The sequence below is a fragment of the Scyliorhinus torazame genome, chromosome 7, assembly GCF_047496885.1.
Source record: "Scyliorhinus torazame isolate Kashiwa2021f chromosome 7, sScyTor2.1, whole genome shotgun sequence".
NCBI lineage: Eukaryota > Metazoa > Chordata > Chondrichthyes > Carcharhiniformes > Scyliorhinidae > Scyliorhinus > Scyliorhinus torazame.
Window position 1 is genome coordinate 316,995,874 of NC_092713.1, and position 18,060 is coordinate 317,013,933.

The 18,060-nt window shown below is 48.6% G+C and overlaps 1 protein-coding gene across 11 annotated transcripts in view; it reads right to left on the bottom strand.

Annotated features, from left to right (window-relative positions):
• LOC140427207 (protocadherin-1-like) overlaps positions 1 to 18,060 on the bottom strand; it is a 577,095-nt gene that overhangs the window by 244,993 nt on the left and 314,042 nt on the right. For all 11 annotated transcript variants that reach the window (XR_011948407.1, XM_072512814.1, XM_072512810.1 and 8 more), the window contains exon 3: positions 2,977 to 3,196. Coding sequence is in view for 10 of the 11 variants with exons in the window: in XM_072512814.1 (XP_072368915.1) it covers positions 2,977 to 3,196 (220 nt within the window). In the remaining variant the exon portion in view is untranslated. The remainder of the gene's footprint in view (positions 1 to 2,976; positions 3,197 to 18,060) is intronic.

An 18,060-nucleotide genomic window follows, 5' to 3' on the forward strand; every position in this document is an offset into this window, starting at 1 on the left:
CCCCACCCTCCCCCCCAGGTGCCCTCTGGGCCAGCTTACCCATCAGCTACATGGGCGTGCTGCAGCACAACCAGTGCCATCTTGTTGGTTGGGACCAGTGTGTGTGGGGCGTGTAATGTGGGTGTGCGGCTGCAGCTTGTCAGCCTCCCGAGTGTCAATCACGGACCCGCTGACACCTGCACCGTTTCTCAGTGGAATCGATGGTGTCCCACTTGGCTCTGGTGCTAGCCCCTCCGCAGTCGCTGAATCAGTCCAGGTGCTTCACCGGTTTTGCTGCCGTGAAAGTCCACAAACTCTGCCCTGGCATTAAAACTTAGTCTCAGGATCAGAGAATCCCCTTATGTTTAATAGCGGCGACCGTTCCATCCCACCGTCCTTCAAATATTCCATCTTTTTTCCCACCTACTTGTGTAAAGTGCTTTGAGATGATCCTTTGAAAATTTTGAGCTCTAGTCTAGATGTGTAAATATTTAGAAGAAAAAAAGGGGCAACCCATTGGACCTTGCAGCACTCATTTCCAAAGATACAGTGGCACTGCTGGATTTCTGTCAGATATGAAGGCTGACATTTACTGACCCTTTCCGCCATTGGGATCTCCTGTTCCCGCCAATCATGCCCCCTGTGGTGGGTTCCCTGGCTGCAGAGGGTGCGGTGCACGCAAAGCCCTGAAGACATCAGCAGGACTGGGAAATCCAGCCTCCACCAACAGAAAAAATGCCCCCGGGGTGGGGAGGGGAGTGCAGAAAATCACACCCAAGCTCTTGGTTCTTCATCCATCAGACGCACACTCCACCCTCCCCAGTCTCCTTAATGAATCATGCGGACATGCAATGGACCAGCAAGCATGTTGACCTGTCATCACATCGTCAGGCTCTGCCAAGTTCAGAAACGTGGCCATGGATGGAGTTTCAGGAGCCCAGCCCTCTTATGTGGAGGCTACAAAGTGGGGACGTCTCAAATTGAGAGCAAGAGATTCCCCCGTGACACACAATCACATCCCTTTCTCAAGTCTGCTGACATCAACTTTTGCTCACCAATGTTAAGGAGGTTGTTCACAGGGATAAGAGTATAAATACCTTAGATCCTGGGACATTTTTTAAAAAGACGATTGGAAACCGAGATGGTTGTTGGGTTTCATTGGAGTATCACCTCATAGCTAATGCGACCATGCAGCACATTCAGTGCCCGTTTACTGGTGATTAATTGGCCCCTTAATGGCCGCAAGAGGTGACAGGGGAGGAAGTTCCACCATCCGCCTGGCCCAGAAACTAATTCTGGTGGAAGTGGGAAGGCGTCAGATTCCTGGAACGCTGCAATCCTGCCTTCCTACCTCCGAGCTCACCACCGGCCGGAACAGAAGATTCAGCCCCTGGTCTGTGTGGAGTTACCTGATCTTAGCAGGGCGCGAAGGGGGCAATTTGCTTCAACTTGGCCCAGCCGGATTGCTGCTGCTGATCGCTGTCTGGTGAGCGATGCTGTGAGGTGGCTACGTACCAACAAATACTGGGCTCAGCCGTGAGACTTTACACATTCAAATAGCCTCTCAACACTCGCAGTGTGAGCACAAACACAGGAAACACAGCCTTAGATTGAACTGAAATGAAAATCAACACACATTTGCAGCAAGGCTGGACGATGATTCGAAAACAAAATTAATTCCCGGGATATCGCAGGCCAACGTTTGCTGCCCATCTCCAGGAGCCTTGGAGATGTTGGTGGTGAGCCATCTTTTTGGGTCACTGCCTCCTGCTAGGAGGATCTCCAACAGTGTTCAGACGTTGAGAGTTCTTACATATTTTCTGTCGTGGTTTAATACAATTGATTGGAGTTCAGAGGGATGTACCAGTTCAGAGGGATGTACCAGTTCAGAGGGATGTACCAGTTCAGAGGGATGTACCAGTTCAGGGGGATGTACCAGTTCAGAGGGATGTACCAGTTCAGGGGGATGTACCAGTTCAGGGGGATGTACCAGTTCAGAGGGATGTACCAGTTCAGGGGGATCTACCAGTTCAGAGGGATGTACCAGTTCAGAGGGATGTACCAGTTCAGGGGGATGTACCAGTTCAGAGGGATGTACCAGTTCAGAGGGATGTACCAGTTCAGGGGGATGTACCAGTTCAGAGGGATGTACCAGTCCAGAGGGATGTACCAGTTCAGAGGGATGTACCAGTTCAGAGGGATGTACCAGTTCAGGGGGATGTACCAGTTCAGAGGGATGTACCAGTTCAGAGGGATGTACCAGTTAGAGGGATGTACCAGTTCAGAGGGATGTACCAGTTCAGAGGGATGTACCAGTCCAGAGGGATGTACCAGTTAGAGGGATGTACCAGTTCAGGGGGCTGTACCAGTTCAGAGGGCTGTACCAGTTCAGAGGGATGTACTAGTTCAGAGGGATGCACCAGTTCAGAGGGCTGTACCAGTTCAGAGGGATGTACCAGTTCAGAGGGATGCACCAGTTCAGGGGGCTGTACCAGTTCAGAGGGATGTACCAGTTCAGAGGGATGCACCAGTTCAGAGGGCTGTACCAGTCCAGGGGGCTGTACCAGTTCAGAGGCTGCAAGCTGTTGTGGGGTTGGAGTCACCTCTAAGTCAGGCTGAGCCAAGAAAGGCAGGTTCCCTTCCCTACAGGACATTAGGTAGTGATCAGGAGCAGTACCAGGCTGACTTTGCCTTCACACCAGAACCAAATGTAATTCTGTTTATGCCTCACTGGCTGACATCAGTTAACCTGAAACGGATCCGGGAATGGGTGACCTTCCTACTCTGCAATGCTCAGTTGAGCTCCCAGTCAGAATCTTTTTCTTTTCAGGTTAAAGATTGTGTAATTCTCTCGGCCTCTCCCTTCTCCGCACCCCACGTTTATCTCACCTCTTAGTCCTAGCATTAATGAAATGTGCACAGCCAAACAGCTCACAGTTCACAGAACAGATTTCACTCATGACTGCCTGTGATGCCAGAACATGAAACATGGATTACCATTCTCCGGGTGCTCCATTTCTCCGATGCTCCCATCAGGGGTGGTGCGTTCATAGTGGTCCTCGGGCAGCGCCAGCGGTCCCAATCGTGGCCCTGAAGATGACTTGCTGCTGGGTGTCTCTGATTCTTCGAGCCCGCTGTCATAGTAACTGTGCTGTGATGGGTCTTGCAGATCCTGGGACTGATTAGCTGTGGAGAAAGTCACTCTTCTGTGAGGAAGCTGGAAAGGAAACAAAGGGAATAAGATTAGCTGGCTCCTCGATTTGGATTGGATTGGATTGGATTTGTTTATTGTCACGTGTACCGAGGTACAGTGAAAAGTATTTTTCTGCGAGCAGCTCAACAGATCATTAAGTACATAAGAAGAAAAGGGAATAAAAGAAAATACATAATAGGGCAACACAACATATACAATGTATATAAGCACTGGCATCGGATGAAGCACACAGGGTGTCGTGTTAATGAGGTCAGTCCATAAGAGGGTCATTTAGGAGTCTGGTGACAGTGGGGAAGAAGCTGTTTTTGAGTCTGTTCGTGCGTGTTCTCAGACTTCTGTATCTCCTGCCTGATGGAAGAAGTTGGAAGAGTGAGTAAGCCTTTGGTGCCAGATTATACTGTCCGCTTTCCCCAGGCAGCGGGAGATGTAGATGGAGTCAATGGATGGGAGGCAGGTTCGTGTGATGGACTGGGCAATGTTCACGACTCTCTGAAGTTTCTTGCGGCCCTGGGCCGAGCAGTTGCCATACCAGGCTGTGATGCAGCCTGATATGATGCTTTCTGTGATGCATCTGTAAAAGTTGCTAAGAGTCAATGTGGACATGCCGAATTTCCTTAGTTTCCTGAGGAAGTATAGGCGCTGTTGTGCTTTCTTGGTGGTAGCGTCGATGTGGGTGGACCAGGATAGAGTTTTGGAGATGTGCACCCCTAGGAATATGAAACTGCTAACCATCTCCACCTCTATGATTTGACTATGGCACTGGGGTCAACAGGGTATTGCTCTCACTGTGCAAGGCAATGTCGATTCACTTTGTTCATCCATGGAGGCTGCACTTTCACGCAACTTTATTTCAAATATATTAGTTTTCTTTTCAATTTTTAGAGTACCCAATTCATTTTTTCCAATTAAGGGGCAATTTAGTGTGGCCAATCCACCTACACAGCACATCTTTGGGTTATGGGGGCGAAACCCACGCAGACACGGGGAGAATGTGCAAACTCCACACGGACAGTGACCCAGAGCCGGGATCGAACCTGGGACCTCGGCGCTGTGAGGCAGCAGTGCTAACCACTGTGCCACCGAACTGCCCCAAATATATTAATTTTGGTTTGTGAGCGTGATGACCAATGTGACAAGACATCTGTTAAGGTTCTAAAATAACACAAGGTTCAATTTTAGCACTCCACAAGTACGTGGGGTGTTGAGTGAATTAAAGCCTCATCCGTATTGTCCAATACAGATCTGCTTGTCCACTATCAGAGTGGTCCTCATGTTCTCATTCCTCCGGGTGGCACGTGGTGTAGTGGTTAGCACTGCTGCCTATAACGCTGAGGACCTGGGTTTGAATCCCGGCTCTGGGTCACTGTCCGTGTGGAGTTTGCACTTTCTCCCCGTGTCTGTGTGGGTTTCGCCCCCACAATGCAATGATGTGCAGGCTAGGTGGATTGGCCACGCTAAATTGCCCCTCAATTGGAAATAAAAATAATTGGGTTCTCTAAATTTTTAAAAAATGTTCTCATCCCTCCCTTACGAAGGCAGGAATAGCAGGATCAAATTAAACAGATTCAAGAAAGTAGATCCTGGTCCAAATCAATGAAGTTGTTTCATTGACTCGAACGTAGGGCATCCCTTTATTTTTACTTTTCCAATTGAGGGGAAATTTAACGCGGCCAGCCTACCTACCTTACACATCTTTTTATGTTGTGGGGGTGAGACCCACCTAGACACAGGGAGAATGTGCAAACTCCAGAGGGACAGTGACCCAGAGCCGGGATCGAACCTGGGATCTCGGCGCTGTGAGGCAGCAGTGCTAACCACTGCACCACCATGCCGCCCCCGGACGCATGGTATCCCAGGGGTGGAACTGTCCCTCTCTTGGAATTAGAAATGCACGCGACGGGTGGAGCGGAAGGTGCAACAGTCTGAGTCTTGAGCTGGGAAGTAGGCCTGCTGTGCTGACCCTGGTCAACGTAAATAGGTCTGTGAGACTAAAAAGTCAACAAGCTGGCCTAAGAATCTTCTACCCTGCCAATACTGCGGGGAGAGTGACATTTCTTTAAACTGCTGGATGGGACTGCATCAAAGAAACAACTCACATCCAGAACAATAACAAAAACAGAGAATGCTGGAAATTCCCAGCAGGCCTGGCAGCCACTGTGGAGAATAGAAAGAGGGTTAATGTTTCAGATCGATGAGCTTTCATCAGAACAGGGAAGTATTTGAGATGTGAGAGGTTTTCATCAAAGGCAGAGGCGGGAAAAGTGGGAAAGGATAAAAGGAGCAGATCTGCGGCAGGGTGGAAGACAGGGGAGATTAAATGACGAATGGGACGAGGGTGCAGGATTGAAGGGGATGGTAACGGGACAAGTGAAGAAGCTAAAAAGTTGAACCTTGACCTGCCGAGTATTTCCAGCATGTTCTGTTTATGTTTCAGCGTTTCAGCAAACACAGAATTTGGTTCTTGCATTTATTAGCGAGCGGGGTTCCTCAGGGCTGCCTGCCAGCGGAGGCAGTCCCGATGGTTCGCAGGCCAAAAACGGGTTTCACTCCAGTTATTGGTGGTGGGGGGAGGTGGGGGGGGACGGGACAGGACCTTTGCCAGCAATTGTGGGAGGGCGGGGGGGGTTCTTGTTCGTGATCCAGGCGGCTACAGTAGCATTTTGAATGTGGAGAGCCCCGTTTCTGAGGAGCGGGACCTGTCATGGAGATTAGGTCCCGGACCTCTCAATTCCACCGACAACACCGGTGTGCCATTAAATGGCGGAGGGGAAGGGGGAACGGCACATTCTGGTCACGCCCTGTGCCAGCCGGGAATCACTCTGGTTTTCCCATTGGGGGGAGTACTGCCGATCGGGAGAATCACGCCCAGTTTTCCCAACATTAAAAAAGATGACATCTGCACGATCAGACAAAGAATGCACCAAGGAAGGAGTTATTATATAATAGTGACTGAATGCTTGGTCAACATGGAGAGATTAAAAAAAAAAAATTTAGAGTACCCAATTATTTTTTCCAATTAAGGGGCAATTTAGTGTGGCCAATCCATCTACCCTGCGCATCTTTGGGTTGTGGGGGCAAAACCCACACAAACACGGGGAGAATGTGCAAACTCCACACGGACAGTGACTCAGGGCCGGGATTCGAACCCGTGTCCTCAGCGCCATAGCTAGCAATGCTAACCACTGTGTCACCGTGCTGCCCCAAACATGGAGAGATTTTCAGTGGAGATTTAAGAGGAAGTGACAACCAATGTACAATCCGCAGCATTGACGTAATTAATCCTCGTTCAGTCACACACTCACTGGCCGCCTTGCACCATTCACAGTTCTTGGCTGGAGGGATGCTGGCTGTGTATCCCTAATAAATAAGCAGTACTATCACACTATCTAATTTCTTTGAATGAATCAAATGCTGTTTTTGCCCAATACTTCAGCTGGTTTGATCTGGGTGTGGTTAGTGTCCCAGAATATGTGTTTCCCGAGAATGGAGTGTCACTCAGTGGGATTTCTGCTCATTCAAATTCATGGCTGGAAAGTCAGGAGTGTGTGAATGGGGAGCTGTGAATCTTTGTGCTGACTCTCAGTTCTTGTCAAGCCAGAACTGCGGCTGAGTCCCCGATGTCACCGAGCTGTGGAGATGACTTCTCCTCACTAAATCTGGCCTGCAAAACGGCCAACTTAACACAAGAAATTCAGAGTCCACAAAGGTGAACTCCCTGCTCCAGCTTCGTCTGATATTTTGCAAATCTGCTCCAGTTTGCAATTGCAACAACAACTTGACATTATACTGCACCTTTAAGGTAGGAAAATGCCCCAAAGTACATCACAGGAATGTTGTCAAAAGGAGGCCACTTGGCCCATTGGATCTGCACCAACCCTCTGAAAGAGCACCTTAAGTCGGCCCATGCCCTTCCCTTACCCCCGCTTAACCTTTTGGCCACTAAGAGGAAATTTACGATAAACATTAACGATCTGGAAGAAGGAACTGAAGTTAGTTTGCAGAAGATCGGAAGATGTGTAGAGGGACAGGTTGTGTTGAGGAAGCAGGGAGGCTGCAGAAGGACTTGGACAGCTAGGAGATTGGGCAAAGAAGTGGCAGATGGAATACATTGTGGAATGTGTGACGTTACGCACTTTGGTAGGAAGAACAGTGGCACAGACTATTTTTTAAATGGGGAAAGGCTTTGGGATCTGAAACACAAAGAGACTTAGGAGTCTTAGTTAAGGACTCTCATAAGGTTAACATGCCGGTTTAGTTGGCAGTTAGGAATGCAAATGCAGTATTAGCATTATGTCATGTGAGAGTGCCTTTAAGAAATGGATGTGTAAGCAATGTACCTTTAAGAAAACAGTGATATCAGAGAGTGGGTGGGGCTGGGCTTTAGGTCAGCCATTTTGCAGGTTTTTAGTTTCAGTTTAAAAAGCAGTTTGAAAGGTGCCTAGCTGTTTTACTGGAGCTGAAGGCAACCAAGCTAACATATCTCTGCCATTCTACAGAAACTATATATATCCTTTAACCTGATGTGATATTGTTCAAAGGTGTTAAGTCTCTTGGAAGTTTGAAGGAACATTTTAAGGAGTTATTTACTGTTGCAATATTTTCTGAGTTATCTTTGAAGTAAGGGGTGTTAAGAGATCCAATGTTTATTTAAGATGTTAAGTTGAGTTCATGGAATAAACAGTATTTTGTGTTTAAAAACCCACGTGTCCATAATTGTAATCCCAACCTAGGGAACAAGCCATGGGCTAGGAAAAGCAACAAATCCATTAAAGGGTGAGGTAGGTTGAACTCCATAATACATTTTGGGGTTCTGAAAACGCCTCGCCCATAACATTTAATTTCTAGAGGGCTAGAATACAAGAGCAGGGATGTATTGCTGAGATTGTATAAGGCTCTGATCAGACCCCATTTGGAATATTGTGGGCAGTTTTTGGCAGAAAGGATGTGCTGGCCTTGGAGGGGGTCCAGAGGAGGTTCACAAGAATGATCCTGGGAATGAATAGCTTGTTGCATGAGGAAAGGTTGAGGACTCTGGTTCTGTAATCATTGGAGTTTAGTAGGATGAGGGGGGAACTTATTGAAACTTACGGGATACTGCGTGGCCTGGAGGATGTTTCCACTTGTAGGAAATACTAGAACCCCCAGGGCAGTATGATGGCGCAATGGTTAGAACTGCTCCCTCATGGCGCCGAGGTCCCAGGTTCGATCCCGGCTCTGGGTCACTGTCCGTGTGGAGTTTGCACATTCTCCCCGTGTCTGCGTGGGTTTCACCCCCACAACCCAAAGATGTGCAGTGTGGATGGATTGGCCACGCTAAATTGCCCCTTAATTGCAAAAAATGTATAGGGTACACTGAATTTATAAACAAAAAAAAACTAGAACCCGAGGGCACAGCCTCAGACTGAAGGGACGATCCTTTAAATCTGAGATGTGGAGGAATTTCTTCAGCCAGAGGGTGGTGAATCTGTGGAACTCTTTGCCGCAGAAGGCTGTGGAGGCCAAATCACTGAGTGTCTTTAAGACAGAGATAGATAGGTTCTTGATTAATAAGGGGATCAGGGGTTATGGGGAGAAGGCAGGAGAATGGGGATGAGAAAAATATCAGCCATGATTGAATGGAGGAGCAGACTCGATGGGCCAAATTACCAACTGACTCAAGAACAGCTTCTTCCCTACTGCCATCAGACTTTTGAATGGACCTACCTCGTATTAAGTTGACCTTTTCTCTACACCTTGCTGTAACTGTAACATTATATTCTGCAGTCTCTCCTTCCTTCCCTATGTACGGTGTGCATTGTTTGTACAGCATGCAAGAAACAATGCTTTTCACTGTATACTAATACATGTGACAATAATAAATCCAATCAAAAATGTCCTAATTCTGCTCCTGTGTCTTACTGTCTTATTTATCATGGCCAACCCATCTACGCTGCTCATCTATGAACTGTGGGAAGAAACCGGAGCACCCTGAGGAAACCCACGCAGAAAGGGGGGGGCGGAATTCTCTAATCCCGCGACAGAGTGCCCACGCCGTCGTAAACACCGTCACGTTTTACGATGGCGTGAACGGGCCGACCAATGACTAATTCTGGCCCCTACTGGGGCCAGCACGGCACAGGAGCAGTTCACGCCGCTCCAGCTGCTGATCCCGGCTCGAACTGGGCGCCGCGGATCCGCGCCTGCGCAGTGGCTTCCTTCAACGCTCCGGCCCCGGTGCAACATGGCGCAGGGCTACAGGAGCCGGTGCGTAGGAAAGGAGGCCCCCAGCCAGAGAGGCCAAGCTGCCAATCGGTGGGCCCCGATTGCGGGCCAGGCCACATCGGAGCCCCCCCCTGGGGTTGGACCACCCCCCCCCCAAGCTCCCCCCCGACCCTTCTACGCCGAGATCCCACCGGCTGAGAGCAGGCGTGGACGGCAGCGGCGGGACTCAGCGTTTACACGACGGCCGCTCGGCCCATCCCGGCCAAGAATTGCTGGGGGGGGGGGGGCCCATAGCATGGCCGCCGACTAGCGCCGCGTCAACCACGCCGGCGCCAATGGTGCCGATTATCCGCTCTGCGGAGGATCGGTGCTGGCGTCGGGGAGGCGTGGCGCAATTCACGTCGGTCGCGGGGATTCTCCGGCCCGGCCCTAGGCTGAGAGAATCCTGCCCCGAGAGAATGTACAAACTCCACACAGACTGTCACCTCAGGTCGGGATTAAACCCGGGTCCCCGGCACTGTGAGGCAGCAGTGCTAACCACCTGTACCACCGTGCTGCCCTTCGAAAAGTCAAATTTGGTTTAATCAAACACCAAATCAGTTCATAGAATCATAGAATTTACAGTGCAGAAGGAAGCCATTCGGCCCATCGAGTCTGCACCGGCTCTTGGAAAGAGCACCCCACCCAAGGTCAACACCTCCACCCAACACTAGGGGCAATTTTGGACACTGAGTGCAATTTATCGTGGCCAATCCACCTAACCTGAACATCTTTGGACTGTGGGAGGAAACCGGAGCACCCGGAGGAAACCCACGGAGACACGGAGAGGATGTCCAGACTCCGCACAGACAGTGACCCAAGCCGGAATCGAACCTGGGACCCTGGAGCTGTGAAGCAATTGTGCTATCCACAAGGCTACCGTGCTGCCCCAGTTCAGGAGGAAAAGACAGACGACCACACACTGGGTTTTAAGGGAGCCCTTTACAAGTGAAGAAATGGTGGAAAGGGAGTGTAGTTTATTGAGGGAAGTCCAGAGCTTGAAGACATGCCATCAGTCAAGGAGCAATTTCAATTTGAAATGCGAGAGGGGTCAAAAAAGGGCATGTGGGAGGCAGATTACTGAGAGATATAGCCAGTCATGGTTAATTGATGAGAATGGGGAGCTGTGTGTTCGAGTCCCTGGAGGATCTGTCCTCACTCCAGTCACTTGCCTGCTTAACATTTGCTTTGCCGGTGATCACATCAACGCATTACGTCAAGATGTCAACAACCTAACAATTAGAAATATGTCCTCCACAATCTGGTATTCCCACTGGGTGCCAAACCGGAATTCAGAACCAGAACTTCATCCTCTCATCAGGAATGTCTAGAGGTGGGAGGGAGGGTCATATCCTGACGAGGGGCGTGAGGAATGTCAGCACTAAACTACCGTCAGAGTGGTGGTTGTATTGCTGGATGTGTAATCCACAGGCCTGGGTTCATGATCCAGAAGAAAATTGACTTCAAATCTCACCAATGGTGGATTGAGAATTTCAATTCAGTTTAAATAAAGAACATTGAAAATGAAAGAAGTGTCGGTCTCAGTAAAAATTAACCAGGAGTCAACAACCCTTTGGGATGAATGGCTTTTTTCTGTCTTTTATACATTATACCAATTAAAAAAAATTTTTTTTTAATAGTACCTAATTCTTTGTTTTTCCCAATTGAGAGGCAATTTAGCGTGGTCAATCCACCTTCCTTACACATCTTTTGGGGTTGTGGGGGTGAGACCCACGCAGGCACGGGGAAAATGTGCAAATTCCACACGAACAGTGACCCAGGGCAGGGATCAAATCCAGGTCCTCAGCACTGTGAGGCAGCAGTGCTAACCACTGCGCCACCATGCCGCCCTACATTATACCAATTGTTGACATTGTTGTGAAAGCACAGTTGGACCGCAAGCTGTTCTTTTGGAAGGAAACCATTTCCTCGACCTTGTTTAGGCCTATCTGTCATTATAGCCCTACACAAGGGCAGCACGGTGACGCAGTGGTTTGCATTGCTGCCCCACGGCGCTGAGGAGCCGGGTTCGATCCAGGCTCTGAGTCACTGTCCGTGTGGAGTTGGCACATTCTCCCCGTGTTTGCGTGGGTTTCGCCCCCACAACCCAAAGATGTGCAGGGTAGGTGGATTGGCCACGCTAAACTGCCCCTTAATTGGAAAAAATGAATTGGGTACTCAAAATTTTTTTAAAATACTCTTTAAAAAATAAACTATAGTCCTACATGGATATGGATTGAGTATTGACTGCCCTGTGAGGTGCCCCAGCAACCACTCCATTGTATTGGTTTAAAAGAGAAGCCCATCACCACCTTCTCAGGGCAACTGGTGATGGGCAATAAAATGCCAACCTTTCCAGGGACGCCCACATCCCAGGAAAGGAGGTCAGCCTTCGACAGCCCAGAACCTATCTCACTGCTGTTGGAGCGTCTCTGCCGCACGAGCAGTTATATCAAAACACGCTTTGTTGGATGAGGGACAAGGGGGCACATCTGCACTGGGAAAATAACATTAATGGAATAAAATAGTTTCTCTCATTTTAGCAATGGCAGCAGGTGCCACAAGGTTGATATCTCTGGCCTCAAGGGTTCGAAGGTGGCGACAATTAAAGTGGCAGCAGTGTACACATTCAGCAGCAATTAGTGGACCCCCCCCCACCAATTCAGAACAGAGGTACATGACTCCTGGTGGAGATAAATCGACGAGAAGTGCCGGATAATTATTTAATATGTACAGCATGTAGCAGAGGAAGAGAATTGCTTAGCCCTGTTCAATACGCTGCCAATCAAGCATCAATTAGAGCTCAACCTTGCTCTCCTAAGACGTTGAACTTGGCACTCAGGAACCTTGCAAAGCATCAGCTAATGCAGCATGGTTTCCATTTATCTGAAGGGTCAGGTTTCCCGTCATAACATGTGGATGTTTCACAGGAAAAATCACATTAATGTCCCCCTTTTTCTCTCAACTCATTCCCCAGACTTCATTTGAAACCATTTAAGAGTTGGTTGATTACCACTTATCTTCTGAGGACAAGGTTTGAGATTTCAAATGACTAAGTGCTCCAGGCTGATCAGTTATTGCGATGAAACAGGGCAAGTCAGCCACATTTCTGAGTGCTTGCTCTCTCACCCTGTGCGCAGATGTAACCATGCTGAAGATGTGTACTGGAGGGAGGGTGGAAGGTACAAACATTTCTCTCAAAAGAGATAGAGAGGTTAGGGTCATGCTGCCTGAAAAACACTGGGCCGAAGTAGGGCCTGTCATGTTGAACTATTGTATCACTACAGACGTAGAGAATATCTGTGGCAGATCAACAAAAACTTGCATTTCTATTGCACCCTTAACATGGAAAAACATACCAAGACACTCCAAAGAAGCATTATCAAACAGATATTTGACACCAATCCACATAAGGAGATATAATGACAGTTCTTTTTTATTTATTTGTTCATGGTACATAGGCATCACTGGCTAGGTGGCCAACATCAGTTGCCCATTCCTTTTTACTATAAGTTTAGAGTACCCAATTATTTTTTTCCAATTAAGGGGCAATTTAGCATGGCCAATCCACCTACCCTGCACATCTTTGAGTTGCGGGGGCACCACGGTGGCGCAGTAATTAGCACTGCTGCCTCACGGCGCCGAGGTCCCAGGTTCGATCCCGGCTCTGGGTCACTGTCCGTGTGGAGTTTGCACATTCTCCCCGAGTGTGCGTGGGTTTCACCCCACAACCCAAAGATGTGCAGGGTAGGTGGGTTGGCCACGCTAAATTGCCCCTTAATTGGAAAATATGAATTGGGTACTCTAAATTTAGAAAACAAAACACTGCAATGACGTTACTGTGAAAATCCCCCAGTCGCCACACTCTGGCCCCTGTTCGGGTACACTGAGGGAGAATTCAGAATGTCCAAATGACCTGACAGGACGTCTTTCAGGACTTGTGGGAGGAAGCCGGAGCCCCCGGAGGAAACCCACGCAGACACGGGGAGAACGTGCAGACTCCACACAGCCAGTGACCCAAGCCGGGAATCGAACCTGGGACCCTGGCGCTGTGAAGCAACAGTGCTAACCACTGTGCATCGGTGGTGGACGGGATGGATGTTGAAGAAAGTGGATGGGGCCCCAATCAAGTGGGGCTGCTTTGCCCTGGATGGTATCGAGATTCTTGAGTGTTGTTGGAGCTGCACTCATCCAGGCAAGTGGAGAGTATTCCATTACACTCCTGACTTGTACGTTGGAGTCAGGAAGTCAGTTATTTGCCCCAGAATTCCCAGCCTCACCAGCAACTTCTGAAGGGCAACTAAGGATGGGCAATAAATGCTGACCCAGCCAGCGATGCCCACGTCCCAAGAATGAATAATATAAAACATATCAGATTCAGAACACAACAAGAAAGTGTAAACAACACTGCAGATCCCACGGGTACACTGGGAGGCGAAGGATGATATTGTCATTTGGGATGTGCTGCAGGAGATATCACTTTCTTTCAACAATCCCTCAAGAGTCAGCGAGATGCCGGTGAAGGTAGGTGGCCAGGCGCAATTTGATGTAAAAAAAATCGAAATCGGCGGTGCCACCTAATGACTGCGAGAGTACTGGCAGGTTCTGGAGGTGCCTACAGAAAATGCCTGAGCCACAATCCTCAGGTGCACCAAGTACATGTTCCCTGATTTCCTTCATCTTCCAAAATCTGTTGACTTCTGCCTTCATTATATTCAACGATGGAGCATTCACAACCCTCCGGGGTGGCAACTTCGAACGGTGCACAATCCACTGGACGAAGAAATACCTCCTCCTCTCACTCCTGAATTCGGAAACTGTGACGCCTAGTTTTCCATTTCTCAGCCAAGGGGGACATCCTCCCATCATCAACCCTGTCAAGCCCCTGAAGAATTTTATGCGAGTCAGGAGGGAAGGGGGTTGGGGATTTGCCTGCTGGGCGCAGAGACCACAGCCTGCCTTGCGGGAGCTGCGAGGAGAACTCCAAATCTTCTTGGTTCCCAGAGAAACGTCTGAAACATACCTCGGGAGGGCCTCTTGTGCTGGGAGGCCTGCTTATCAGTCTCACAGGAGAGCCTTCGAGGGAAAGCAACACTATCATGGACTGCTTCGACTCAATAACCAGAACGTATTGTAATAATTACCATGCAATTCTGTGAGAGAGGGGGAAAGGAACAGGTAGGGAAAGAATGAAAATGAAGGAGGGGGAGTGAGAGAGACAATGAAACAAAGCATAGAAGCAATGACAAAATAAACACGCTGTCTTTATAATGTTCGTCATGCTGTCAGACATTGCAAAGCAGCAATAAACTACTTTTGAAACTTAGTCATTGTGTTGCAGAATTGTGGAAACACATTTAATCTGCCGTTTGTGGTGTTGTTTGAAAGAGGAATGGTGGCCGAGATGGCAAAGAAATCTGTTGTTCAGCTACATGCCTGGGGACTGTTACGTTCACCTGAACAGGCTGACAGGTGCTCAGTACAAGGCCTCATCCAGCACCTGCTCCAATGCGGCACGCAGGATACTGCAGTGGAATCTCTGCCTACATTGTGCTCTCAAGTCGAGAATGGGGATTGACCCCATAATCTCCTGGCTCAGGTGCAAGGCCTTGAGTCAAACTGTCGCGTAGTAAATTATAACTTAAATCACTTTTTTTCTAAATTTAGAGTACCCAATTATTTTCTTCCAATTAAGGGGCAATTTAGCGTGGCTAATCCACCTAACCCTGCACATCCTTTGGGTTGTGGGGGTGAAACCCACGCAGACATGAGGAGAATTTGCAAACTCCACACAGACAGTGACCCAGGGCCAGGATTCAAACCCGGGTCCTCAGCGCCGCAGTCCCAGTGCTAACCACTGCGCCACATGCCGCCCTTTGAATCACTTTTGTACAAAGCCACACACTGGAAAGAATATTAGCGCAGCTCATGAGAATGAATCTACAGGCGAGTGCACGACACAGACTGAGTTAACAGGGTATCAGCCAAAGTTCAGCTTGTAGCTCTCTCACCTCTGGGTCATGAAGATTGGGGGGTCAAGTCCAAATGCAGAGATTTGAACGCATAATTTGGGCTGCCACTTCCGTGCAATAACAAGAGGGTTTTGCAACTGTCAGGAGTACCGAGATGTTACCTATGGACCTGTTTGAGACAGAACAGGCAATGACCATCTGTTTCGAAAGAGAATCTAATCAACTCCCCTCGACATTTACTGGACCCCCCGCCATTACCATCCTGACATCCTGCGTGTTACCATTGACCAGCAACTGAACTGAGGCAGAAAGCCCATAAAGTAGCGTGGAGTCTGGAGAGAGAGAGGGAGAGGGAGAGAGAGATCATAAAGCAGCAGGAGGTCAGAGTTCAGAGAGAGAGCCCATAAAGTAGCGGGAGTCCAGTGAGAGAGAGAGAGCCCATAAAGCAACAGTACGAGCATCCATAAAGCAGCACATTTTGGAGAGAGAGCGAGCCCAGAAAGCAGCAGGGGTTCAGAGACAGAGAGCCCATAAGCACTGGGGGTTCAGAGAGAGGTAGAGCGAGAATCCATAAAGCAACACGGAGTTTGAAGAGAGAGAGAGAGAGAGAGCTGATAAAGTAGTAGGAGTCCGGAGAGAGAGAGAGAGAGAGAGCGTGCCCAAAAAGCAGTGCAGAGCTCCGAGAGAGAGCCCATAAAGCAGCAGTCTGGAGTTCAGAGAGAGAGAGCCCATAAAGTCAGAGTCTAAATATTCTGTGGTGAATAACTCGCTTCCTGATCCCCTTACTCAATGCACAGGGGAGTTCTTCTCGCTGTCCTGGTCAAATTTATCCCTCAACGAACATTCATCACATTGCTGTTTGTGTGGGAGCTTGCTGTGTCCAAATTGGTTGTTGTGTTTCCTCTTTTATAACAGTGACTGCATGATGAACAGTGTTTAATTGGCTGTGACGAGTGTTAGAGCACGCTGAGATTGTGAAAGCCACTATATAATTGCAAAGATGTTTTTTGTTGCTCGCCCAAAGACACCAACAGCTTCCTTTGTGCATGTGGCCATTATTTAAAAGTCTTTATTTCCACACGCATTATGTGTCCATTCACAAACTGTTGCTGGCTGAGTTTCTTGAACAATTTTTTATCTTCTGCTGTGGGTATTTGGTCAGGCTCCAAGCGTGTGATGTTGCAGTTCGCACGCTGGTTAGTTGGGATCTTTGTGAAATTTCCCCAGGTTTCTGCAAATGTTACTATCTTTGCTCCAGAGAGACAATTGAAAAGATTTCATCCTCTGAACTTTGTTCTTATAAACTGCCGCTTGGGAATCTGCAAATCCACAAAACAGCTGATGTATTGAGTGCACTGGTCCAGTCTCTGTATGATCAGACTGCAATGGTAGTTACGTTGGTGTGCTGCAGTCAGTGTATTAATGCTTGTGAATTTGTCTTGCTACTTAAATTTTCACAAGAGACATGCAGCTGCAGCGAAGCCTCGCTCTCAGTAAATGTACCATTCAGATGACTTTACAAGCAGTAAAAATCAGCGTGCTGAGAATTTCTAAGTAGGTAGTTTCATGTCCTATCTCACCAGAGATCTGTTCAAACTGAGTTGAAAGGGGGTTTAGCTTCCATTAAATAACAGAGGCAATACCTTTGCTATATAGAGGTCAGCAATGGATCATTGCAGACTTTCTTACCTCTGTGTTATCGAGGATTTTGGTTCCTCCTCCACAGAACTTATTTTTTATAAATTTAGAGTACCCAATTCATTTTATTTTCCAATTAAGGGGCAATTTAGCATAGCCAATCCACCTAGCCTGCACATCTTTGGGTTGTGGGGGTGAAACCCACGCAAACACGGGGAGAATGTGCAAACGCCACAAGGACAGTGACCCAGAGCCGGGATCGAACCTGGGACCTCGGCGCCGTGAGGCAACAGTGCTAACCACTGCGCCACCGTGCTGCCCCTCCGCCAGAGATCTGAGCAAATAGTTCAAACTTGCATCTCAGTGCAGGACTGAGGGAGCTCAGCGGTGCTAGAGGTGGTGGTAATCCGATAAACACCTAAACCGTCCCTTTCAGGTGGACAAAACAAGGGGCGTGATTCAGTGGACATAAAACTAAGTCTGCAGTTGGGCGCGTTTGGTAGATCTGGGCGTAACGGGTGCATCGTGTGATAGCCTCAAACCGGGCGCCGGGCCGATTGGGAGTCACACGGCTCGCTCCATCCAGCGAGACCTGATGGCTAATTTTTTAATAATAATGTATATTATTGTCACAAGTAGGCTTACATTAACACTGCAATGAAGCTACTGTGAACATCCCCTGGCCGCCACACTCCGGTGCCTGTTCGGGTACACAGAGTGAGAATTCAGAATGTACAATTCACCTAACAGCACGTCTTTCGGGACCTGTGGGAGGAAACCGGAGCACCCGGAGGAAATCCACGCAGACACGGAGAGAACGTGCAGACTGCGCACAGACAGTGACCCAAGCCAGAATCAAACTTGGGACCTTCGCGCTGTGAAGCAACAATGATAACCATTGTGCTACCGTGCCTCCCATAAATACCTTAATGGCTCATTTAATTATCAGACGCCAGATTCAACCAGCTCCCGGGACGTAACAGACATGCCTGTGAGGCTGTGTCAGGGTGCCGTTTC